Below are 27,370 nucleotides of genomic sequence, written 5' to 3' on the forward strand. Positions count from 1 at the left end.
TGCTGGCTGCCGCTGCTTCTCTGCTCGCTTTCGTCATGGCCTCAGTGTTGTGCCCTTAGCTCTGCTGTTGTGAGTGGCTGGACCATTCTGTGCTTAAACAATTCCAGCTATAGGCTAGCTAATGGGAAACAGATGYCTCCCTGGCACTAGCGGGAGCTTTCGGTGCTGCCGCTCCCGTAGCTTCTCACTGGCAGACGTTCAGGTGACTGCTTGGGACAGCCACGACCGCCCGGAGCTCTGCCTGTGCCTGCAGGGGAGAGGGCGAGGGACGAGGAGAAAGGGGCGAGCGGATACCGGAGCAGCCCGCGGGTGCTCGGCGATGGATGGAGCGGGATCGCTCGCTCGCCCGCCCGCCCGCCGGGGACACCGCCCTGGGGACACCGCGCCGGGGACACCGCGCCGGGGACACCGCGCCGGGGACACCGCGCCGGGGACACCGCGCTGGGGACACCGCGCTGGGGACACGCTCGGGCCGGGGCACGGCGCTGCACGGGTCCCGTTTCCTGTGACAGGACAACAAACTCAGCTTTGCAAACTCTGCGCTACACGCTGCGCCCTGGGGGCTCGTGAAACAGCGCTTCCCGAGCCAGCATGATGCTCGGGAAATGAGGAAAAAAACCAACCACGGAGCGATTAAAAAAAGGTAGGAAGTGCCRAAAAGAGAGCCTCGCACGCCGCCTCTTTGTGCTGCGGCAGGCGGGGGTGTGACCGAGTCCCCAAAGCACCCACCCTCCGGGGTGGCACCCAATGGCTGCCGTGAGCTCGGCACAGCCCCTCCTGCCCGCCTGGGCTGAGCGGGACCCGCCGCGACACTGCCCGCGCTGGCTCCTCTGCCTCTAACATATAAAGGCTGTCAGCAGCTCCTCTGGCCACAAGCTTCACAACCAGCAGAGTTTTGTTCTTTGGGAGGTTGTAATAAGAGACACTTCTTCACAAAGGTTCATATCATCATATAGGAGAGTGCTATATATACTGGGAGAACAATAGACTGTGTTCTTTTTTTCTTGGTATTATCCAGAGGTAAGCCGTTCAGCTCCATAAGTTTGCTTTGCATGCAGTTTTTATCAGTGCTCATCACATTGTGCTGAACTTAAGATTTGAATGCTGTTTCTAAGATGTCCTGCTTTCATGCTTTATATGTTTTCTCTTGCCTACTAGTTTATCTCTGCCACATTGTGTCAAAACAGTCCATGCCTATGGGATAGGCATAGCCTGGGATGTATTTCTAATTTTTAGTGGAAAATTGATGTGAGGTTTCTTGCAGTCTCCCCATTTAAGATTTATAGTGTGATGGCACTGTCACTGTTTCAGGAGTACTACCAGCTCTGACCATGTAATTAATGGTGCAATGATACTTCATTTGTTGTGTTGTAGTAAGAGCATCATCGCTTAATACAGTAATTGAAAATTGCTCAGCAACACGTGTTCCGTCTGGATTGTTTTTATGATTGAGCTGACAGAATGATTTTTCTGGTCATAGCCTGCCAGTTCACTTTGTCTTGCTACCCAGATGTACAGAATCACATCTTGATATCTTCTTTTCTACAGATTTGCTTTCTGCTGCCCTGACTTACAGCAGAGTACCTCTGTGACCTRTCAGTCTCCTTTGGCCCCAAAATGACARTAATTGCTGCAATCAGTTGTACTCTCYTATTTTCCATTCTCTGTGAAACAAGTGCATTAGTGTTACCCAACTCCACTGACCTATTCCTGTCAGACAATAATTTCACTGACATTGAGACAGCTTTGGCAGCTCATCTGGACTCTGCAAAAATTCCCAAAGCCAGGCGGAAGCGCTACATTTCGCAGAATGACATGATTGCCATTCTTGATTATCATAATCAAGTCAGAGGCAAAGTTTTCCCACCTGCTTCTAACATGGAATATATGGTAAGTGAACTATGTTTATTTCAGAGTAAAACAAACTGTAAATCAGTAATCTGATTTTCTTAAACAAATTGTGATGGTTTAGTTAACTAAATAAATGTATTTTGTCTATTATTGCTTACTAAAATGTTCTGTCCTTATGTTTTTCAAGCTGCACTAACTTCAGCAAGCAAAAGCTAAATACTGAACCCTGAACCTCCTACTTTCCCTGTTCAATTTTCATTTTTTTGTGTAGTCCCAATGAAGTAAATGAAGTGGTGAGTTAACTGCTTGTTGGCCTAAGGAATAGTATGTGGTCACATGTGAAACAAAGTGTTTCAAGTGCTAATCATTAACCCCATTATTTTTGTGGAGTACATTGAAAGTCATTGTCATGATGTGGGCAAAAAGGTRGCCAATGACCATTTTTCATTTCTTTCACACACAATATATTGGAAGCAACATGGTAAGACTGTGTTTGCACAGTGAATTATCTGATGCACTGTTTGTCTCCTGTTAATGTGTTTCACTTACTGTGTCTTGTTCATGTACACCAAATACCTTTATCTTTCCATCAAATACAATGCTCCTTTTAACTGTTTCCTTAATATGTAGGATTTCAGGGTGCTCAAAAAAGGTATGTGGCAGGCACATTTTCCTTGTATTGGAAAATACTTTTTACAGGAATTACCTGTTCCTGCAGGTGTGATGGAAGTTACACTTTGTGATCTCATACTCAGCATTACTGGCTAAAGCAATGTTTGCTACTTTGTGTTCTAACTTTGCATGCATAATGTGRGCCTCTAATGTTAAACATGGGTTGTCCAACCAGTTGGGATTTTTTTTTTACTATGAGGTATTCACTGTTTTAAAAGTACAGACAAGTTATGTCCCACTGTAATAAATGCTTAAAGTCGCAGAGTTTCTCATATGACAGAGTTAATAGGTTAATAGGTTTGAGAAAGAGGACACCATCAGCTTGACATAAAAAGGGGATAACAGTAATAACAGCTCCTCCTTTGTGGCAGCTAATGACCAACAATCTGGACATGTTTCTATCGCAGATGTTACCTAAATCTGGATTTGATCATATAATCTGTTAAACACATCCCAGCAGCACCTCAGAATGCTGAGTGCACTCAAAATATTGCAGGGTGAAGACCATAGGCTGAGTTTGAAGTCTGGTTAAGTGGAAAGGTCAGAGACAGAAAAACTGGAGAGGTCAGAAGTCAAGCTCAGTCATCATTTTCATCGCTGTGCTCTCCAGTGGTGTTTCCTTTGATTCTGCATAAATAAACTTTGTTGTAATGTCTGAGGGAATGGCAGCCTACCATGCCCTTCCTTGGCTTGTGTGTTTTAGAAATGTGCTCCTGCAGTTTGCTTAAGTGAAGCCAGCACCCTGTCATATTCCCAAGGGGTTTGTAAGGGCAGTGTTCTTAGCCTGTTCAGTAAAAAACCCTTTAAAATAGAAAGCAAGCTTCCTGGATTAAATCTATTTTAATGAACTCATAAACATGAACTGCCAAGATTTTATCTATATTGGTGGGTATTCTGCTGCAGCTTTGCTGCAACACAGATGCAAAATGATTGAAGTCATGCTCTTTACAGCTGGCATGTTGTTCTTTTCCTTCCTTTCTTACTTCTTGCTTTTGCCAGTAACAGCCAGCCATGGGATGTACCTGTGYTCCTGACAGCATCAGCCCCATCARTAGTCTCAAGTGCAAGGATGAAAGCTTTCTTTTACATTTGGTTTTCCAGTCTGAAAGTACCTTGTGACTTCATGCTGCAGAATTTAGATCAGCACCTCAAGCTGTGTAGGTAATGATYCAGAGTGCAACTCGAGCTTGAATCCCAAAGTGGCCGCCATTGCCACCTCTTTTTCACCAATTCTTTTGCAAAATTTAGTAAGTCTCTGTGTKTCTCATGTAACTAAAGAGCAAAAAATGCCCAGTGGGAACATCACACATAGTGTGCACTGCCACCTGCGTTGTGGTCATGGCACCATCTGTTGAGTTTTTACCTCTGTGACTGCAGAAGKGTTTTGGTAGGGAGTCCTTGAAGATGACACGGTTCTGTAAGCCACACCAAGACTGGACACACCATTATCAGTAACTGGGTTTGCTTTGTCCATTCTTTGGCCTCTGAATAGTTTCAATGTGTGGCGTAGCATCTGTTGTATCTTACAGGGACATGAGGTTGCTGCTGCTATATAAAAAGATGTTATGTTTCTCAATACTCATTTTCATTAATAAGACAATGAACACATTGTCATTAGCAGCAGACAACATCCATTGTACTTGAAAGAACCTTCCAGAGTGTGTGTTCCTGTCCTGAATACTATGGAAAAGTGCTGGAGTAGTGAATAAAATGGCCTATCCCATTTTCCCTAACAATGACTAAAACGGATGTCACATGTTAGAGAGCTGGAATTGCTTACAGATGCAGTAGATTGTGGAAATCTTTTGTAAGTGTGTTGAAGTAGGGAAAAACTAACTGGTTCTGAAGAACAAGAAAAAGATATTTTATCATCTTTTCTCTGTTCATGATCATATTAAATTGTGTTTTGTTGTTTTTGTCCTAATTCTGTTAGGAGCTGTTCTTCTCATTAATTTCTGTATCACATTCTCACTTCTTTACAGTACCATTTGCTTTTATTTCCACTTCCCTGGTAAGAACTTAGGGTTTGGCGGCATGGTTTGGTTCTTGTGATTCCAGTTCTCCACACCCAACCTTTTCTGGGGCTTTTCTACCTGACACATTCTGTTCCTCTCCCCGATACAGTCTGCTTATCACATATTCAGTGCAGTTATAGATACTTCACACTCCTTGGATGTTATTCTCTCTGCCCTGGCTGTCTAGAAAGTTTGTGTGCTGTAGGACTTTGGATGAGAGGTCTTGAAGAACAGCTTTGAATGTACTTGGGTTAGGCAGGGGAAGTTCAGATAAACAGAACTGGGTGGAGCTTAAATTCTCTTTGGGAGAGGTGGGTCTGAGTGCTRCTCTGGCCTGTTGATGTATGTGGTCCCCATGAAAGTGAACATCTGGGGAGTCAGACATGGTGGGAGGCATTGTATCAGTCCCCAGAGAAAGAAACTGGTGTGTCTTATGCCAGTTCCACTTTGSTAAATCTCTGTTGGGACATTGGCACCCAGTGTGTTAGACTTTAAAAACAGTCCTGCTTTTGGTTCTGGTTCTGGAGTTGCTGATGCCTCCAACTGGAATTTTCTCTACAGGTACAAATCTAGTCAGTATATATGTGAAGGAAAGTGAAAAAGAAAGAAAGCAAGAACTTCCCAGGCCTATAATGCAGAATTAAGATTCCTTATTTTAATTTGGACCTTTTTTATCCTCATCCTAAGATAGTCTCTGCTTGTGCTCTGAAAGCTGAGGACATGCCTGGAGAAAGAAAGATGACACCATACTTTTGGCCTGACAAAGGGTGAAAATCACCTACTTGTCTTTGCATTTTTTTTGTGGAGAAAGCAGAAAGATTCCATAAAATTCATAATTCAGAAAATGAGGTGTGGCAGCCAGCAGCTGTCTAGTGTGAAAAGTATGTACATCTGTAGAGCCAGTGGAAGAGTGTGTACAAAGAAATCCCTTTTTCTGAATGCTAATTTTGTACTCTAGAGGCTTGTGTTGCCTTTCTGGAACATCTCAGCTACTTGGTAGGCCAGTAAATATTTGCAAGATGTTGCCAGCTGAAATTTGAGTCTCATAAAACATGTCTTTTAGTGTGCATTGGTACTATCTTTAGGCTTCCAAAACATTCATTCATGAAATATCTGTTCCTATGAGAATCAGAAGTTATTTTTACGTTCCCTGCAGTCATCCCTACTTGAGACCAGTTTCTTCAAAGTCTGTATGGTCTTTGTTGTATCCCACATCTCTGTGTTTGTGCAAAAGCTGGTGGAGCAGGTGCTYACATGCTCTTTAGAGCTTTGCATGCAGAAGCCTTGATGAGTGCTGAACATCGTCCTCCATGGCATTCCTATGCAAAGTGGGAAAATCTGTTTTATTTGAGAGTACTCTACAGTGATCTGGATAACTTGTCTAAAAGGCATAGCAAAAGACAAGCTGTGCATAGTTTCACTGCTGGGTCCGCAAAAATGAGTCCTGARCCCAATATGGATCAGCACTGTTATTGGCAGACTGGCAGTAGGGTGTCTGAAATATAATAGAGGGGACTGGATTGCACACTCAAAAACGTCTTTGTGGAAATGCTGTCTGAAGATTTTAAGTGCAAAAAGTGCTCTAGATAAACTTGAGCCTGCTAGTGTACAGAAGATGTTCAGACGTGGTTTCAATTCTTTTTTGTTGCATGATACGTAACTGCACTTTTATATTTAGGAAAATCTGCCCCTTGTTGAACTGTGTCACTTTGAGTCAMTTTGTAGGACTCAAAATAGTAAAAGACTTCCAGACTAGCCCAAAATGAGTTACTTTAGTTACCCAGAAGTTGGTTCACGTTTCTCATGAGCTGACAACAAAGGAACTGAAAGGGAAGGGATTGGAGAATCTCAGAATATTAATTTCTAGTAAATCCACACAAAAGACCATGATAGTCTGAACAAAGGAAATTATCTAGTATTGTAGAAGAAAAGTAACTGTGTTCCAAAAGAAGCTCCTGTAGTCCTGTGAAGGAGTCCATGTGTATCATGCTGGAAATGTGTGCACTTTGTATGGCCCAGGAATGACTCTCTTTGCTGAAGTGGTGAATTGGATACTTCCTGTCCCAGAAAATTTGCGGGTAACTTCCAAAGTCAGGTCAGAGAAGCAAGGTATAACTCAGTTATTACTCACAAATGTAACAACTGCCTATTTCACTTCTCAATTTGAAAGTCTTGATAAAATTCTCTCTTTGTCAATGTGATCTTAAAAATRTTCCATGAATATGCACTAAGTGATCAGTAAGACAAAGTGAAAAAAGCCTAGCAAACCTACTTCAAATTTTCTGAAGTCCTAAGGCTTAATACCTAAAGCCTTTTATATGGACATAGAGTGAGTTAAGTTTTCTCTCCTATTCAATAGCATTTCTGATAAATAAGCGTCTAAACATGTTTACCTAATTTTTTTTTTTGCTGTTGTCAGTGTGGATTCTTACTGACCATTTTAAATCTTCAAGGACATTTTGTTCTTGAGTCTTTCGTGCTGGCTTATTTACACGGTCCCACTGAAATCATCCATGTCAGTAAGTAAGGTTTGCAGAGCTAGTTTCTTCAAGATTTATGTCTAATGAGTTGGATAGAGTCTCTTAATTCATGTACTTTATCCCTGGCCTGTTGCAGGACTTCCTTCTGCATTACATACATATGGTTTTCATCTTGTCTACTCCTGAACGCATGTAGTGATGTTGTCTCAGTCACATCTCTTGGCAAATACTTTACCTTAGGAATAGAAATTATTTCCAAATGTCCAACCTAAATATTTCCCTCCAAACCTCAGATAATTAATCTTTATATATATTTTTAACTGCCAATAGAATTTCTATCCTTTTTCATTTCAAAAAATTACCCTTTGCATATTTACTGACAGTTTTCTTGGCACTAAGATGCATATTATCTTTCCTTAATTTGTGTGTGCATGCCATTACAATACTTCTGCGTATTGGATCGAATTATAGTTGCACTCCATTTACATCTCCTTTGTTAAATTAGTGAACAACACCCTTAGATGTCAAAGATTAGGCCCATCATTTAAACTGTGCATGTCTGAAGACCCAGCTGCCATAATGAAATGAAGAATTCACTGTAGAATTCACTACTGGCAGCGTACTTTTTCCATTGAGTAGCCCTATTCCCTTAAACCCTGGATACATGGTGAAATTTGAAATAAAGCAATCAGATGACAAGTCAGGGTACAAAGCTCTTAATATGCTTTTCATCATGCCAGAGCACAAAATAAATGCAAGTATACTCCACCCCAGTCTTCTTGCAGATGAGAGATCAAGATGCTTGGAGGTTCYCCAGTGTGGTCCTCCTGTCCCAGTCTGCCATAGCTTTTGACCTGCTCTATGCTGGGAATTCACAGGTGAGGTAAGAACAAATGAGAAGGGGTATGAAGGTGAAGTGTGTTCAGTGGTTCCAGTTTCTGTCTCCTACCTCTTGTTCTTCTGTTTAGCCAGTTGAGTGTGTCCCTTCTGCCTAGTACCATAACCCAGCACCAGGAGTGTCTCAAGACCATGGGCAAAGAATTCTGGAATATTGATCCTCTCTGAAAATTAGAATAATATGGAAGGAACTGATGTGGTTCACCTGGTTACAGTTAATGGTGTCTGTCTGCATCACAGCTTGGAAAGAAAGCAGTTATTTCACAGCATACTCAGCCTTATTCTGCAGTGGAGGCACAACCTGGCAGCTGACAGTGAGCTGAGAGAAAGCAGGAGTAGATGGAGTTTACTTTCTGCTGATTTTGGCATAATGGAGTTACCTAGCTCTCTTTAGCCTCATAGGTGAGTTTAGAGACTTACATATTTCCCAGTCAATAATGCAGCACTGTACTCCTTGGATATCACTGAGATGTAGTATTTTACCCATTTTTCCAACAGTTTCATTGAAAGAAAGCTAGGAAAGCCGGTTCAGTCTCAGTAACTGGTGTATGTCTGAGGTCAAATCCAAATGGATGCTACCGATAAGAAGTATAAAAGCCATTTATTTTGTACAGAGTGAACAACAGAAGACCTGTTCAAGAGTTGAACGGAAAAGACCCTTCCTGGAAAGMGCTGCTTGAAAAATCTGAAAAACTTCCCCGAAAATGCTGTTGTTGATAAACTTTGTGGAAAAGAATGACTGTGTTAAACTTGCTTTGGTACTAGAGCTCTGTTCCAATGTTTTATGCATAATAATTTTAAAACATCCATCTTGATGGTGTTTTAGAAAAGAATATTTACATTATTTAAATTTAATATTCGTAGAAAGCCTTCTAGGAGTTTAAACAAACAAAAAACAACTTAGTAAAGTCTCAGATAGAAAAGCAGCCTGCCCAGAGCCCTCAGAATTAGACATTCCTTTATTATTAAATGTAGCACCTCTTGAACTTGTTGGCTAGAAACAGAGACAGGGCATTTTTCACAAGAATCTTGATCCAAAGTACACAGTACTTTGTTTCATACATGAATTGAGATGATAGTAACCTTAAACCTCTCAGCATTTTTTTCCTCTTTCTGTACCTGAAAAGAGAAMTAGTCTATCACTAATCTGAGAACATGTGTGTCCTAAAGACAGCAAAAGATGGAAACCCCAGGGTAGCCCCTTGTTTGCTTTTTGTACACAGAATACTGTCTGCAGCTCAGGTGCCTCTGTGTATGAATGCATCTGCAGGTGCCCTGGGATGGGGTTTGCAGCTGGGAATTAATTGGTTTTGTTCACCTATCTATCTGTTAGTGATATCTGTTAATCTGTATTGAGAGAAARAATCTCAAATTGAGCTTTCTTCTTCTGAGAATAAAGAACTATTGTTCTTATTCTTTATTCTGCAGAAAGAAGAAGCTTCTATGTGTTTTCTTTTATGTCATGCTGCCATATCTTTCAGCTAGAGCTACTTAGAAAATAGTATTTTCTTTAAAAACTTTTAAAGAAATTAATAACGTTTTTTCTTTTAATGAAACCTTCAGTGTTTAGTAACAAAGAAAAGTAAAAAATTGTAGGTTTTTTTTCTGTATATAAGAAAAATGAAACACTATGAAACAAATACATTTTAATTCACATTTTGTGTTTCTAAGAAAATACAATTTGTTCTGATTATATTTAAAATGATAGAGGTCARACATGGTCTTTTTGAGACTTCTGAWCAATTGTCAGGGTGACATRGAGCTAGACAGAGTTTGGTCCTTTTTGTTACCACTTCTAAGATAAGCTCTTGCCAATTAAAATATGTCTTGCAGTAGGTTAGAAAAGCACTGAATATTTTAAGATATATAGCTGTGATATTTGACTTTTCCAAAAGCAAAACAAATAATAGCATATCAGGRAAGCTTATTGTTATTAAATCTGACAGCTTACCAATTTTCTTTATTTCTTGTTGTTTAGAAGCCTGATGCCAAACATGAAAGAAAATGCAGAYAATCTTTAGAAGAAAAAAACTGGCTATTAACAGCGGTGAAGCTTCAAATGATAGTACTTTGTATTTGCACCAAATAGACACCCAGGAATATAAACTCCCATGTAAAACACAGACTTGAGTTCTCATAAGAAAAATATTTTTTGGCAGTGAGGTTTCTTGGGTACATGTCTGGTGATGCCATGATTAAGACAGACCTTCTAATACTGAGTCCTTCAGAAGTGTGACTCAGATGTTTGGAGATTTGGATACATGAGAGTAAATTTACTGTRAAACATTGCACAGTTTTACTTTGAGTTGCAGTGGATTGTTGGACAAGCGGTTTGATGTATTAACCCTCTATTTATTTRCAAAAGAATGACGTACAGAACTGCAATTCCCATCAAAGTGTTTTTCTCTAGAGGGTAGGCTGGCAATTTTCTGTGTAAACTTTCTAATTATTACCTAATGCATGTGAGAGAGTACCTGCATGTGTGGTAAGCACCAATTACAATATGCATAGAAAAATTTCTAACAGGTGGCTGTTGAGATTAAAGAAAATCATATTCCTAGAGAGAGTCTAGAGTTCAAATGACCTCAGAGCCCAAATAAATACATAAAGCTTGCCACATCTCTCTGTAAGTTCCAATGAGCTCATATGTTTTCATCACACAGTAAGCAAAARAGTGAGGGCAAAAAGAAGAGGCTCTTTCAGTCATTCTGCTGTGAAAGCATGCAGGCAGAAGGGCTGTTGGGTTGTTTTATTAAGCTTCCTGCCAGATTTGGGGTAGTGGATGTGGTGGGGGGTCCTACAGAGAGTTTCCAAACCTGAAAACTCTACAGGTCTGAGGCGACATGAAAGAGAAGGGGAGCGAAGGAGCCGTGCGTGCCCTGCGCGCTGCTGTGGGATTTGGGGACGGCCACCGCATGCGCGAGGGGTGCGAGGCTGAGTGACCGTGAGGACAAGACCTGTGTGTTGGAGGGTAGCAGCCTACATCTGCTAATCCGCTCTGGGACTCTCCAGCAGCTGTGGAATGCAGCTGCACAGATGGACTGGACATGTCGGATTTCATCCCTTGGCTTCACAGTGTTTTTCTCAGAGGAAGAGATTGCTGGAGTCAAGGTTTTCTTCTTTGTCGCTTGCTGCCATTCTGGAAGTAAGAGCTTTTGATCTTCAACTGGGCAAACAAACAGAAGCAGGGGGCTACTGGAGAGTAAAACAATATGTCTGAGGTGGAAAGGYTAATTTTTTGACTGATCACTGCTAAAAGGTCGTACTGGCCATCTTTCTGGGGTGCCTAGGAAGCACTGTGGATTTGTTTGTGTGAAATAACAATCTGAATATCACTAACATGAGTCCACAGTAAACATACATAAATGATAAATAAGATGCAAGACTGGCAAACAAATTGCCACTTTCTTTTGCTTCAAAATATAGCAGTGTTGCTATGCAGCTCTCTTCAAATTGCATATCCCAATATTTCATTTACCATCTCTTCACGTAACTGCAGCTGTGTAAAGAAGCTGTTGCRGAAGGGAGCGGTTAGAATAGTGAACTTCACCTGTCTGCTCTGGATTCATGTTCACACCTCTACCCAGCGTTTGTCACTTCAGCTGTACAGCTGGTGGCAGCCAGCTGAGGGTCTGGTCACACCACAGCAGTCYTGGCATTATGGGCAGCAGCCCTGACTCGATGGGCACTCAGGGAATTCTTAGAAAGGCAGTGAGTGACCAGGGTGTGTATGTTTTGCTTAAAGAACTTGTTTTTACCACTGGGAAGTGTGCGTAATATAATCTTTGCTGATATATCATTTAAAAAAAACCAACATAACAAGCAATCCAAACCCAAACAGTGAGGTACTGAGGGCTGCTTCTGGTGTTTGATATCCAGAGCAATACTCTGCTGAGGCTCTTTTGCGTTCTTGTGCAAGTGAGGAGAGCCTCCCTCTCTGGCAATAAAAATGAGGTGGGAAAGGYTAAAGATCATGATGGCAAAAGAAGAATGAAAGTGCGGGTTTGGATTGCTTGAGTGCTTTGCAATGATCATTAGCACAATCCATAGACTACCAGATTAAAAACATATCTTTATGGACTTCACAGTTAGCCCATATCTTCTATCTCACAGTCTGTCTGCTGTTGCTGTCAGAGAAGTAGCACTACTACTTATCACATCTTTGTCATATTTTTGTTTTTCATTTCATTCTGACAATAATCGCTGTAAATTTGAGTACATCTAAAAAACATCCAGTTTGCACACAGATATCTACAGAGAATATAACTAATACAATGTCTAACTGTGTATTTTGTTCCCTTTGTATTTAAATCACAAATTCTTGCTATCTGTTGTCTTTAATAATCATTTCAGAGTGCTTCCAGAGAAGAGGTTTTATTAATGTCAAGATTTTACTCCTAATTCTCAGCAAGCATGTGCTGTGTGAGTGCAGAGAACACTCCAGAGCTCCCTCATAAATTGGCCTCTGGTGTTGAAACTCCCAGTGTAGAAGCCCTGTCCTGTTCCATGTGTTCAGTCCTCTTGACAATTTTCAAGTGAGATGTAGTTTGGAAGTGTTGTTTGCAGAGAGCAGAGACAGACAGCTTTCTAGGAAAATAATCTTTGGCTCAACAAAGAAAAATAAGTTGGCCAGAGGATGTTCATTTCGAGTTGTCAGTGGAAGTGTGGTGACATGTTTTAACTATTGTGGTTCATTAGATCCAGTTGAGTAGTGGGAAGGTTTCTATGCTGGACCAAATCAGTCATTTGGAGTTTGGGGAAGATCTTTAACTGGATAGAAGGTGACTTCTTCCCCAACTCCTTGCAATCCTTGCAGTGTAGCAAATGAAGATTAGCTGTCTCCAGGAAGAGGATGATCATAGTTTGGCACTGGGAGTTTGCATGATCAGCATTCCAGGATGAGTCACTTTCTTAGATCTTAACCCACTGAGTATGGAAGTCTTTCTCCTTTTTTCCTTTTGCAATTTTGTGTTAATRTCAGGCAGCTTTCTCGGATGTGTTTAATAGGAACACTGGATTGCCCRTCATTTCAGAGTTTATGATTTTGTTTATCACTCTGCTTTTTAAAAATTCTTTGCTAATTACCTTGAGCTTCTTAATTTCTCCTCATACAGAAACTGTCCCTTTCACTTTCAAGTTACTTAAGTTTCTCTTTTTAAGATATATTTGTATTTTGTGATATGCTATTTATCTGTGTTCAACAATGAAACCATGTGGGTTCAACAATCCAAATGTCTGCTCTGTTCTCTTATGTGCCTTAAACAGGAGATGGAGCTGAGATAAAAATTAGTACAAGTGTGGACTCAGGATCAGACTTCTTTTGAAAGGATGAAATAATGGCACAGGCTCTTACAATTTTGAATATTTTGGGTCATTATGAGATATTATTTTTCTCCTTCAGCGTGTATTAGTTGTTTGCCTTTTTATAGTATCCTAGAATGGTTTGGGTTGAAAAGGATCTTAAAGATCATCCAGTTCCAATCCTCCTGCTGTGGGCATTGACATCTGCTAGACCAGGTTGCTCAGAGCTCCACCAAGCCTGGCCTTGAACAGTTCCAGGGAAGGGTGTCCACACCTTCTGTGGGCAACCTGTTACCGTGCCTCACCACCCTCCCAGTAAAGAGTTTCTTCCTAATATCTAATCTAAACCTAACCTTCTTCATTTTTAAGCCATTCCCTCTTATTCTAACACTTGATCCCAGTGCAAAAAGTCTCTTTCCATCTTTCTTGTAGGCTCATTTCAAGGGCTRAAAGACTCTATAAGGTCTTCCTAATGCCTTTTCTTCTAGTGATCATCCAGAGCTGGTCMTAGAAGGTCTGAGACCACCTTTTCTTCTGAGAAAATAAAGTAAAATAAAATAAGGAAAGTAAGGCACTCAACTCCCATGAAAGACAAACTATTTTCATAGCAGTAATATCTGTAGAGAGGCTTTTCACCACTGCTGATGAAAGACTAGAGGAAATTTAAAGATACTGCATATGTTCTCTCTCCCTTACTCCTTGGTTAGTAATTATTTTCCTTCTCTTTATCTTTTTTTTTATGTTTGCCAAAAATTTAATCTGTCCAGAGAGTGGTCAAGAGTGAATAGATAATGGAAAGCAGAGTGTACTATACATGACAAACTCACARCATTTTAAGTGAGTTTGAAACAACRCCCCAAAAGTTTACCAGTCCAATGCTTCAGATGATTCCTGATAACCAGAAATAAAGCTGAGGAGAAGTGAAAGTGWACTAGAAGTGCCCTCACTGTCCAAGGCAGGGGCTATGCCTTGTTTAAAGAGTGTTAATAGTGAAAAACTAATCCATTCTTCACATTTCTTTCAAACACCTAACATGCTATTTTGTGAGGCATTTCAGTGCACAAAAATGTGCTGTGTGGAAATCGGGATCGCGGCGCTATTTGTGTGAACACAGAACACATTTAGATTGCTGTGGGACTGCAGCCAGGTCACTTGGGAGCGAGCACGCAAACCTCATGTTCAGCCTCCTGGCAGGAGCACTCGTGCCAGAAGCGTGATTAATCCCAGCAAAGRAGGGTGTTTATGGGGTGTCACAGTCCTGGCAGAGCAGCCCCGTATGGATGCACACCAGGCAGCTGTGTTTGGACCCACTTGCTGGATCCACGAGCTGCTCTGCTGCCTTGGAGCTGGGCCGGCTCCAGACGCCGGCTGTGGCCCCAGCCTCTCATGCACTCTCCCCAGGCACACTTTAATGTTTGAACCTACTCTTTAAGCCCTCTTTTTGGGACCACTGCTGCACCACAGGGATTATAAAGGGGTTTTTGTACGCTGGCCACATGCAGCTAGTAAACTTAATGGCAGAGATACAAAGCGGAAGAAATGTCTATGCAGTTTTCTTTGCCTTGGGCTCTGGAGCATATCCTGGGTTTTGGATTTTTTATCTCTAACTCCTCCAAGAAACTCCTGTCATTTTTCAGAGCTGAAGTCTCAGTGTTCCCTGGCTTGAAGACTATTCCTTTGTAGCAGCCTTCTTAAGACTTCTGTCCTTTGTCCTTGTTGGAGCAATTTGCTTTGACTTTGTTCTGGAAGTTAAGCACCACCTATTTTACCATCCCTATGGTGGTTCTGCTTGAATGGAAGATGATTTGTGTTAAAGGGTCTTTCCAGTGTCTGTTGTGCTTCACCTTTAATCTAGGAGGTACCTCACCCACCCTATATTCGCAAAAGCTTGGTTCAATGGTCTACTGATTTAAAAAAATTACTGAATTTTGTCCTTCTCACTCTAACTGCTAGAGTCAGGGCATGAATCACTAATGAATGATCAATCTTTTCACTCTGCAGGTTTGTAGAATTAAAACTGAATTTAGTGTTAGAAATAATTATTAGCTTGTAGTACAGAAAATATTTGTGATGGGGCCATTTTATTCTTTGTAAGTTTATTTCTAACTTTGCCTCTTATTTCATACCTCAGATAACATACTTATTATTTCGTAGCCATTCAGGATTTATGAGTTTGTGTTTGATTTAAAAAAGCCGTGATGGGCTACGTAGGCAATTTTACCACATTCTCTTCCTGCCTTYCTACTGGTGCAATTCACCACAACTATTCTGCACCTAAACACTCCACTCGGGGTTTTCAAAATATACATCTAGTTCCAGAATCTACAACCTTCTTGGGTATCCCTCAAACACTAAGATATACTAGAATTTGTGTGCCCTTGTAGTGTAACAGTGAGATATTCTTTATCAGGATCTCCAGTGGGGCAGTAGGTTCTGTTGCCAATATCTCCATTATTCCTGAGAAAAGYCTGTTTTGCTGTGGAGGAAACAGCAGAGTTACAAATCAGGCGTGTAATTGAGCAGGCAAAKCATATAAAGGAGACAGTGTTTAAGCTCACTTGTCATGTTCCAAACTTTGGAGAACTTAAGAAGTCGAATTGTCTCTTCTTACAGAKCTGTTATCTTTTTATTTCAGGCAGTGAGCAATGTCAGTTCTTGTGCAGAATAAAGTAGTGAAATCCATACTGCACCTGGAAACTGTCCATAGTCTTTGCCTTTGTGGAATCCCTTTTCTTGACCTTATGACCTCAAATATGAAGAGCTGCCACAAACACTGTCTCTGGTTATAGATACTCCTAAGGTCCTGTTTCAAATGTGTTGGGGTTTTGTGGGGTATGTAATACCTATGCTGAATTGTTCTTCCCTCTCCTTCACTTTCTGAGTCCCAGCCAACATTTCACTCCTCTCCACACATGGATCTCATCAACACAGAAGGGAAAATGGTAGRAGAATGCCTTTGGTGAATGGCTTTTCTAGAAAAAAAGGGAGAGATTGGAATACTTGTCTTCCTCTAATGATGTGGGCAGGAATTCTGTCCAGCAATAGGGCACATCCCGCTGGATCCTGTACRTGCTGCCCCACAGTTCTCTGCCTAGTTCCAGATCTGATGTGTTATCTTGGGATAAGATACTTGCTGCTTTTGTTCTAGCACTATGATTGCTTTCTGYTTTTTTATGTCCTACTGCTAAGGATGCTTTTTTTTTGTCAGGTTTGGGATGAAACTCTTGCCAAATCTGCTGAGGCTTGGGCTGCTACATGCATTTGGGACCATGGACCTTCCTAYCTTCTGAGATTTTTGGGCCAGAACCTGTCTGTAAGAACTGGAAGGTAAGAGGATACCCTCCCTGCAAAGCAGTTATTTTGCCAGCCTTTGAACAACTTTTGAGATCCAGATCTTGAACTGATGCAAATGTCATCCAGTATTTTATGTTCTGTATCTGTCTATGCTCATTTGGTGTAGTAATATTACTGCTTAATGCTGTACCCCCAGTGATGTGAGGAGAAATCTAAAATGTTTTTCTTTCTGTATTTTAAACAAACCCAGGTATCGATCTATTCTCCAGCTGGTAAAGCCATGGTACGATGAAGTGAAGGATTATGCTTTCCCTTATCCTCAGGACTGCAACCCCAGGTGCCCGATGCGATGTTATGGACCCATGTGCACCCATTACACACAGGTTATATAAATTACTTTCCTCTATTCAAAATCTCATGTCCAAAGCTGGACGTTCCTGTGATGTATTTATACCCCTCTCTCTAATAAATGTATGTGTATATAWATAAATATATGTATGTGTATATTTCTTTTCAATTTGGACTTCACCAATAATAAATATTTATTCAGATGGTTTGGGCCACTTCCAATCGTATAGGCTGCGCAATCCACACGTGCCACAATATGAACGTCTGGGGATCTGTTTGGCGACGAGCTGTTTACTTGGTATGCAACTATGCCCCAAAGTGAGTTGCTCTCTTTTATTTTTGTTTATTTTTGTACTTTGTGCATGTTTTGGTCCTCTCATAGGACAGCTTACTCCTTTTTCTGCAGCATGACTTCTGTWTGTGCTTTTTCTGTGGGCTGCTCCTTTATTCAAGCTTTCTATCTGAACMTACAGAAATGTATGACTTTGGTGTACAAGGAAAAAAAGGAATCAACTTGATGTGTGTGGAGCAAAACAAAAAGTTTGTTTTCTGTTATTGCAGTTTTTTTGTTTTCCCTTCTTTGTGCTGACTTCACTTTACTTTGAATTTCTTATTTCTTCACTCTATTACACATAGGTGTGGTAAACTAGACTTCCTCAGGTAAGCAATTCCACTGGAGATCAGGCTCTTGATTTAYTGAGAGGTGGGCCTGTGCAAACCTTATGAAGTTCTGTGAGGCCAAACATACYTGGATCGGGTCAATCCCAAGAACAGGTTCAGGCTGGGTAGAGAATGGATTGGTAACAGCTACRAGGAGAACAGCTTGTGGGTGTTCATGCATGAAAAGCTCAATATGAATTATCAGAGCAGCCCGGGAAGCCTTTGTATCAACCTTCCAGTACCTAAAGTGGTCTTACAGGAAAGCTGGAGGACTTTTCCCTAGGGCATGTAGTGATAGGACAAGAGGGAATKACCTTATCTCAAGGGGCTAGGTTTAGATTAGACATTAGGGAAGAAACGTGAGGATGGTGAGGCACTGAAAGAGTTTACCCAGAGAAGTTGTGGTCTGCCCATCCCTGGAAGTATTTAAGACAGGATGGGGCTCTGAGCAACCTGGTCTAGTGAGAGGTTCCCTGCCCATTGCAGTGGGGTTGGAACTGATTTATCTTTGAGGTTCCTTCCAAACCAAACCAAACCGTTCTGTGATTTGTTCCATGATACACCTTGTTTCCCACAGGACGTCTTTGCTTATGACCATGCTACATAATGACATCCACAGCATTGGCTACATTTAAAGTTCATCAGCCCAAGCTCCRTGTCTGCAAATCTATCTCATCTTGCCTTCCACATTAGGATCTGTTAAAATACAGCTCATGGGCACCCATAGGCAGCCCTATACCCCACAGCTTGCAGAGGTCTGCGATAGAATTTTTCTGAAATGCAGAAATTAATTTTCTCCCAGCATTTCCTAGACATCATCCCAAGCTTACATTTGCAGAATGAGTCAGTAGTGTGGCTCTGGAGGAGCGACAGTTTGCAGTTTGGTTTGGAGCACTGTTGCAAAAGCCGCATGGACAGTGTAAGTGGCTGGGTTGGTTTTCTGACTGTATATTAGGCAAAGACAACGTTCTGTATAGGAATCTAAGYATAATTCATGGAGCATGTTTTCCATAAACTCCTGGTTTGGAGTGGGAGTGGCACAGGTCCATTTGTGGTAAAGAATATGCAAGAATATGTCATTATTCTAGCTGTTACATGAGTAAAAGAATTTTTAAAGGTTTTGCAACTTAAAAAAAATGTGGGCTTTAGTAAGAAAATTTACTTGGGGGAAAAAAAAAACGCCTTTGGAAATCAAGGAAATTTCTCTGTCCTTTTGTTTTTAATATTTACTGGAAAAGGATGGTTGGAAATGAATRTGAGGGAACAAATACTACGCAGCAAAAGCTGTGTCTGACTTTTGGAAAGATAAGGCAGCAAAAATTGTGTCTGACTTTTAGCACTACAAGATGGAAAAGATGAAATCAGAGTTTCTAAGAGATTTTTTAAATTTATCTTCATTTGAAAAAAAATTTAAATATTAAAAACTTTCTAGAATACACCTTGATCTTCATATATAGGAAGAAAATGAATTTATACATCAGTCAGTTTTGGAAAATGGTTTAGTATTTGTGTATCAGTTAACAATGAATTAATGACATTTTATGTTTTCTGAGTCTAAAGGTCCCACTGCTTCTGAAACAGCAAACTAAACCCTGGCGTTGAAAGCTCTTTCTCTGAGGTTTAGAGTAGACCTTTCAGTCATAGGAAGTGAAATCATTATTTTCCCATCTACTTCTTGTGGGGTCACAAAAATGATACTGAGTGGTCTTGCCTGGATTAAGTTTGTATTTCCAAGATTTAATTGAGTTAAGGACATTGGGCTTAGAGTCCTTGGGCACACATGCAGGAATCTCTTTGCCACTCAGTAAGTTTGTGTCTTTCTGAGTAACCATCACATCAGAAACTCCTCTAAGGAGGAAGGGAGGGCATATTGCAACCCCAGTCTGAGTTATTAAGATTGGAATTTGGCAAAGATTTAGGATTTAGAACTCCAGTAATTTTCACTGATGCCATGCTGTAACATTGAGAAATATTTATGCTTCTGAAATGAGGGGAAAAACCCTAAAGTTAAGGAGGATAATTGCAAAGTTTAGAAAGGCTCCTGATTATGTAGCAGACTGCCATAAATCGGCCACGTGTTCCATAGGAAATAAAGCTAACTCTGAATTTCCATATCTGTTATCAGACTAAATACATTTCCTGAGCACTTAGTCTGCTGTACCTATTTGGAAGAGAAGTAGGAATGAGCAAATTAGTAGAGATTCCTACTTTCTTCCAAGGCACAACCCAGGCCAGGGCTTTTGATCCAGTGTTACTGGCGGGGAGGTGGGGGATGACAAAATGTTTCATAAATAATTGCATTACTCACTGCTATTCCACGTCACATGCAAACTAAAGGAAAGTTCTCCGCTCTGTGAGACACAACATTTAAAYAAAAATCTAATTTTAACTTTCTGCCTACATCATGAGTGTTTAATGATTCTCTAAAAGCCTGTGGTTTATATAAACTCCTAAAAGTCTGGATGCATTTTTCAGATGTTCCTAGATGTCTCAGAGTTACCTCTTTTCATGTGATCACTCTCCAGACTTTGTACCCCTTTCCCCCTAGGGTTTATTGCACACCTCTATTCACCCTCCTTCTCCCTCATTCCCATCTGTGAGACCTCTGGAAACGCCCCAGTCCAGTTCCTTTTAACACATTATGGGTGCAAATAGTTTTTACCCTCCTTTTTCTCTACCATGAATTCAGCCTCAGAGCTTCACAATGGGAGCCTAGGGTAGTCCAACCTAAGAATAAGGTTTCACTCAGTAATTGCCAAACTAAAGTGTGCTCGAGGAAAGTCTTGTACTGATTCTTATTTTGCTAATTTTTCGTAAATAGAGACCTCCAGTAAAAAAAATACTCTGCCACGGGATCAGAGAATCAAAAATCAGTTGTAGCAAGAGCAAGGAGACTGAGACTTCACCACTGAGACTAAAGGATGTGTAATGGGTATCATTGGCCTGAATTGAAATGGTCATTTTCCTGCTGKTTTTTTGGGAATTGGTAGATCAATATTTGTTAGTAAAGTACGGAAATAAACTAATGTCACGTTTTTAGTMGTAGAGCATTTATGGGATATCATGGGAGACATTAACTTTAATCGCTCAAAACAAGCATGGTTAATGTTTTTGTTTTCTTCCACTCTTGAAATTATTAAGCATTCTTTTTCATTTTTTGTTTTCAGGGGGAATTGGATTGGAGAAGCACCATATAAAGTAGGAGTTCCATGTTCAGCTTGTCCTCCAAGCTATGGAGGTTCTTGTACCGACAATCTTTGTTTCCCAGGAGTAACATCAAACTACTTATACTGGTTTAAATAAGTTAAGGTTTACATTATTTTGAAGAAAACCCACAGATGAGTAACAAGAAGCTTGTGTATTAAATTTTGCACATATTATATATAGAGAGATATTGTAATAATACTTTGATGTTTTCTTTTTGTATGCTTTTGTATAATTAGCTTTCAAAGTACAGTATAATTTGGTTTTAACACTTCGGGATTTAAGACTCACTTTATCCCTTTTAGATTAAGATTTTGTTTAAAGGAGAGAATTTAATTTTAACCTTAGCAAGTATAGCTTCCTGAAGATTAGATTATGTTAAAAGCACATCAAAAGTTAGAATGTGACTTCCTTTTCAAAATAATAGGTCCAGAAAGAGAAGGGTCATTGTTTATTACTGCGCTTTAAAAATGGAGTGTGACATGGAAAGCAACAAATTGTCCTCACGCTCCCAATGGTTCCTCCCGTTTACACCTGTGCTTTCACCTGCAATGTCGATGGGACACTGAGCAGAGGAAAACATGTGTGCAAGAGAAACTGCRGGATATTACCTACCTCATGCACAGCCTCAGTTCCTTCAAGGTGTTTCAAGGGTTCAGCACACGGCTCCTGCTGTCACACGTCTGTTTGCAGACAGGAATATCAGAGAGAAAGAGGAACCACACTGGCCAAGATGCTGCACTGGCCAAGATGCTGTGGCTGTTAATTCRCATGCCCAAAGTCTTATCTAGACAGAAAGCTACATCACGTAAAAAATACTGGTGTAACAGCACAGCTTGACTCTACCTTCCTGTATTTCTGAGCGCAGTCATGGTTCTATAATGGTGCTTTGCAGGAGTATATTTATTCTTTTACAGGAAGAAATATATTGCTACAAAGCAACATCCATCAATACGTGACACCCATAGTGGTTTTTACACTGTAAGTTTCCCGGTATATATTTTATCTCTCTGACTGAAACTCAGTTGAGAATCAGGAGAGATCAGACCTAAAAGTTGGTAAGATTTCTAAATAAAAGACATTAGGAAGCTTTARAAGTTCATACAGATTTGTTGTAAAAATTCCAAATTTCTAAAGCAATTGTCAGTGTCCTTTAAAACATATTGCACAGTTTCCTGAAAATATCTGTGTGCATTATTGAAAACCAAATCTGCCAAAAACTTTCCTGCCAAAACCTGAATGCCTTATGGGTGCTTACTAGAGACATTATACAGGTACTTTTATTGAAAAACAGATTATGAAAAAGAAGAAATCAAATGTCTGCCACAACTACTAGGTCATTGAAATAGCCTCGAGTTTTGGCTTTATGTTACAGGGCAGAATGTACTCCACTTTAAATATAAGTGTTTAGTCTGCTTGCACTGCTACATTTAGACCTCTGAAATTTATGAACTTTGAAAAGCAATACTGAGCAGAGCAAGTGGAACAACAGAGGATAATTTCACTAGAGCGACATGTGTATGTGTCTTTGAGTCACTAATTCAGTCTTTTGAGGGTATTTGAGACAGTCTGTCACCAGAATATGAAGTGACATATTGGTGATATAAAAAGACAGATGAGAGTTTGAATTCTTCAGGGTAGTTTTTCTTTTTCTCCAGCAAGATATCTGGAACAGGCTCTATAGTGTATGAAATGTAGCAGCCCCTCTCTAGCTATCCATAATCTGATCCCTCAGAGAATGTCGGCAGCTGATCTGTGGCTCTTCAGATATTTCTGGTTAGTGACACTTCTGTATCTGACAGGACAAGAACTAGACAGGCATATTGCCTTTAAATGTGTCCATGTTCTAAAAGGATAACTCTTTGTAATATTCTGCTAACTCTTATCCTAACAGGTACAATATTTTTCCTTTTGTTTTCAAAGGAGTTTGGACTTGAACAATACTCAGTCAGTCAAATACTTCAGCAGAATAAAATCCAGTCCTGTTTTGGGAGTGAAAGACAACCTCTTTGCATTATCTACGTACACACTGAAATAACTGAGTAAGATAAAACTGCTTGGTGTGTCACTAGCTCCTCAGCCAGCACAGTTTTTGACAAAGATGCATGTGCAAAATGCATTTTTGTTCTGCATAAGAAATGTTTTATAGAGGTAAAGATAGCACAGTTAAAGCAGTGCATCTAGCCATTTTCAGTATTTTTATTTTTAAGATACAAGACAGGAAGCAGAACATGAGAAAAAGTTCAGATTAAGCCATGGAGCCTACAACAGTAGGTCTAACAGTAAATGACTATGCACTTTGAAACTTGCAATTTGTATRTTGTATGGTACACTTTCCAAACAGGACTAGACATTGTAAATTAATTTATAATTCTGTAATTCARCTGAAATTATTATCACGGGTATATATGTTATTGTATCTGTTACTTTTGAAGTTGCTACAAGTACCTTGACTTTGTGGAATATTTTGTTTTCTGTGAATATAGAAAACTTTGCTTTTAGCAAACAGGTATGCAGGTTTTTTTCACAACATCCCATAATGGTGCTAGGGATTAACAATTGTAATCACACTGTAATTGACAGCAACAAAAATTATCTGAAAATAAGCTATTTCATACGAGCAGCTCCTGATAAAACCAGCCACAAGCACTCAAGCATTAGCTGAATGTTTTTCRTTCAACAGAGAGGATTACAGATCATCAGATATTTGATTGCCACATGAAATTTCCCCTTTAAAGTAGAAGGCCTTTCTGTATTGCCTATTTGAATTGCCCAATTTCCATTATCTTTTTTTTCTCTTGGGCCAGGTAATGACAATGCCAGTAAAGCTCTACTTTGATTGCCAGTGCCAGTGCTTCCTGATTGRCTACCTGACACCAAGCGCTGCTACAAAAAAAAAAAGCTGAAATGTGCAGAAGACTTCAGATGTCTTTGGCAGCTCTAATACATGCTGAGAAAAATTTTTGATGAGTYCAAGGCCATGCTGAGGCAAACTACCTCCAGTTGCTATTCTGATGGCCTTGAAGTACTAATTTTTTTCAGCAGAGCAGTGGGTCTTTAAAGACMGAGAAATTAGTGCAGACTTCTAAATATAAAAGTATGTAAAAGTATGCACGAGCTAAAATAAGGCAAAAAATATTTTTGGTCAAAATACTGTGAGTGGCATAAGAGTAAAAAATGATATAACAAAGTTGATATAATTAATTATTGAGTGCAGCTGTTTATTATACCTATCTGTGACTTTTTGCCTCATTTGAACATCTAAGATGATCGGTAGCAATTGATACCTTTTGGTGCTAACCTCTGTGTTCTGGTGCTGAAGTTAAAGGTTTTTTTTTTTGTTGGAAGTATTACTATATACTCTCTAGTGTTTGTGAGACCTTTTTCAGCTAAGCATATAACTTACCACTAGGTYAGATTTGCTTTCAAAGTTCCTTTTTATGGTTGTTTCAGGCTCTAAGGAGAGTTTTGTGTGCACTGGAGAGGAAAATGTATTCCAGTTCAAAACCAAAACAAATAGCACCCTCCCCTCATCACAACAGGCAAGTGCCTGTGGAACAAATTATGGAGAAAGTAAGAACTTTGAGAGTCATGACTTCAGATTGATGCTGAGCAACTTTTAGTGATTCCACATCCTCTCTCTGAAAAATAAATGACTTCAGAAAATCTGGGATTGACCTTGCACTTATCCTTGGGATCTATGGTTTAAGATCAGTTTGTTTCCCTCTGATTTTCAGGAGAGTCAGATCAGAGCTCAGTGAAAACAATAGGAGATTTAATATTTAATAGGTTCATTCTAAAGGAATGAAAAAATTGGATCCCATGAGAGCTTTATGAATGGCACTTCATGTACCATCCCCTATCCACACTGGGAAATACCATGGGGCTCTGAAAGAGGAAATCTCACAGAGTAAAAGTGATCACACAGACATAAATAGATTTGTGTCTAAATCCATATCTGTATCTGTAGGTGGATGRATGGGTAGGCAGATACATGTGCTTATAGATTCTCTGCGAGGATCAGGCTGTAAGCATGGATGCCCTCTTGTGGATAACAATGCCACTATGCTTTACATAGGAATCCAGGAGGGTTTAGGATTTTTTGAAAACAAATGCAAATCTGAAGTTTTCAGCCTTGATTTTAGAGACACATGACTTTGTCTGTTTCCCTTGAGAAAAGAGGTGCAGTGCACAACTCTTCCATTTCTTAGTTTTACGTGATGTGTAAGTACAGAACTCAATCACAGTTTTATTAGCTGATGGCTACCTAACATACCAAGTTTTATGAGTATGAGGTAAAAACTTATTCAGATGACAGAAGATTTTTTAGAAGTTTTAAGTCAGAGGTAGTTCTTAAAAATCAGGAAGTCTCCTTATTCAGATATTAAATTATGACCATCCCTAATAAAATTTTAAAGGCCCAAATTACTGTTACAATCTGGCCATTTTTGCTAAGGTTTTTTTTTTTTTTTTAACTTTTGCTTTCTTATTCTAGAATGAGATGATCTTGGAATCCTGGCACACAAAATTTTTATGGTGCTTTTCAAAACTTCATAATTGAAAATTTGTGTGCTCTGGTTCTCAGATCATACATAATTGGAATCTGATGATCTCAATGTGCACAAACCTTCTTATTTAAATTTGCAAGAAGAATGTTGAAATTCTGTCAATAGAAACCTGAAATAGCAATAACCTTCTCAAACTGCTTTCTGTCAGTAGAAAATAATTGAAAAAATCAAGAATAAATAGCAATGRCCTATCTGATTAATTCAACAGATGGGCAACAGCCAAATTGGTTAATTCAAAAAATGATAACAAAATTGATTACTATCAGTAATTTTAATACTGTCTTGCCACTTAACCTTCATTTACCAACTTTCCCTCAGAACAGAGTTTCCCTCAGAGTTATTTTCTCTCAGAAAATAATTACAAGGCAATGTGTTTTTAAATTCACAGAAGTCAGTAGAACAGATAGAAAGTTTTGATTGTTATCCACATTCTGCAGAATTCCCCAGAGTGTGATCTGTGAGAAAYCCAGACTGAAATGGTTGCAATTCATCATCTCCTTTTCTTCTGCCAAAAGACAAAATTCAGAGTGGAAGAAGATTTTGGCACATTATCATTTGGTAATCAGATTGTAAATTCTTTAAAATCCCTCATACTGACAATGCATATACATTGTATTTAGGGTTATTTTGGCCAGCAGGAAAGGGGAAATATCTCTCAGGTTATATGTTTAGCTCACAACAGCAATTGTCATTCAAATCACTGGCTGTTCATCATGCTGCTAACTCACTTCAGCTTCGATAGATCACCATGTAAGTCAGGAAGTATCTTAGATGTGATGTTTAAAGTAATGAAATTCTTCTTTAAGAGTGAATGSTAATATTGGAATCAATAGCTCTGAGGAGTTATTAAACAGCTTTCTTTCATGTAGGGTGCTCTAATGTAATTGAAAAGGTGCTAAAAGGCAGGGTTCATTTAAGAAGCAAACCATCTACAGATGYTTTTTTCCATAAGCAGCAGGGTAAGACTTTTCTGAGGCTTGAAGATGCTGGGGATTGGAAAATGAGTATATTTCTATGCTTTTTTTTATCTGAATCCATGCAAAAAAAATGTTCAGTGTTTATAGAGTGAAATGCTCTTTCCCCCTTCTTATTATCTATTTCCACTTTTCTTGTGTAGATTTTTTGATATTTGTGTGGGTGGGGTTGTATCTGGTTTTTTGGAGAAGAAAGCTTGTTGTCTAACATATGTTGCAGTGAACTTATCAATGTATCATTTCTCTCATGTTGTCATATGATGCTATATATATATGTTATACCTGAGATATAAATTTGTATTCCTGTTTCAACTTCTAATGCTTTGAAACTGTACATCATTTTGATCTATTTTGTAACATCTATGCATTTAAATAAATAAGTAAAATTATCAATATTTACAATTTATGTTCTTTTGAGGCGTCTTTTGTTGTTTTGTTTTTTTTCCTATATCTACCCTGGAGAAGACAAGTTTTCAGGGAGATGGTAAAAGACGGGTTTAAATTGAATTTTAATTCAGTTTGAAAATATTTATATAAGTGCATATGATTTACGTCTGAGCTCCATTATATACTTGAAATCTGTCTTCATGTATCCACTTACATGGATAGAAGCCTGTCTTTTGGTGTTGAGAGGTGGAACTCTTCATCAGAGTTAGTGTTCAGGGTATATTTTCTTATGTACCTCTGGCCAAGAAAAAAATCTGAGATGTGACCAAAAGAGATATGCACAGAAAATCACATAGGCATGACGGTCAATTGACCAAGTGTTTTCCATGGAAAGAACCATGCTACAGTCAGAAAAAGAGTTCCTGAATTCTTCCTCCCAAGGTGGTACCAAAGCTGGAAAAGCTACATTTGAAAGTAAAAACCAGAAATTTGTAAAAGAAAAAAAGGAAACTACACCATGAGGACAAGGGAGAACAGAGGGAGGAAGAAAAAGGCATTTTTTAAAATGTTAACACTTGGCATCACAAAAGATATTCAAACTCAGTGTGTGAATCCTTGGTTCTCTTTGGTTCATCCGCCACAAGCTGRACACACAAAAATGACTTTTCTTAAAATTCAGCATGACCCAAAGTTATTTTGTRTATCATTTTGAGATTCAG

At 39.5% G+C, this 27,370-nt stretch overlaps 1 protein-coding gene across 1 annotated transcript; it reads left to right on the plus strand.

The window, feature by feature from the left end:
* The first annotated feature begins 806 nt into the window (after positions 1 to 806).
* On the plus strand, positions 807 to 26,639 carry PI15 (peptidase inhibitor 15). Its single transcript, XM_057363956.1, has 6 exons — positions 807 to 1,020; positions 1,549 to 1,890; positions 16,425 to 16,543; positions 16,761 to 16,893; positions 17,061 to 17,176; positions 20,686 to 26,639. The coding sequence occupies exons 2-6, from the start codon at positions 1,618 to 1,620 to the stop codon at positions 20,819 to 20,821; spliced, it is 777 nt and encodes a 258-aa protein (XP_057219939.1). The 5' UTR covers positions 807 to 1,020; positions 1,549 to 1,617; the 3' UTR covers positions 20,822 to 26,639.
* Positions 26,640 to 27,370: the final 731 nt, after the last annotated feature.

This window comes from Malurus melanocephalus, unplaced genomic scaffold (assembly GCF_030028575.1).
Source record: "Malurus melanocephalus ecotype Western Australia unplaced genomic scaffold, MMel_1.1 scaffold_32, whole genome shotgun sequence".
Lineage (NCBI taxonomy): Eukaryota > Metazoa > Chordata > Aves > Passeriformes > Maluridae > Malurus > Malurus melanocephalus.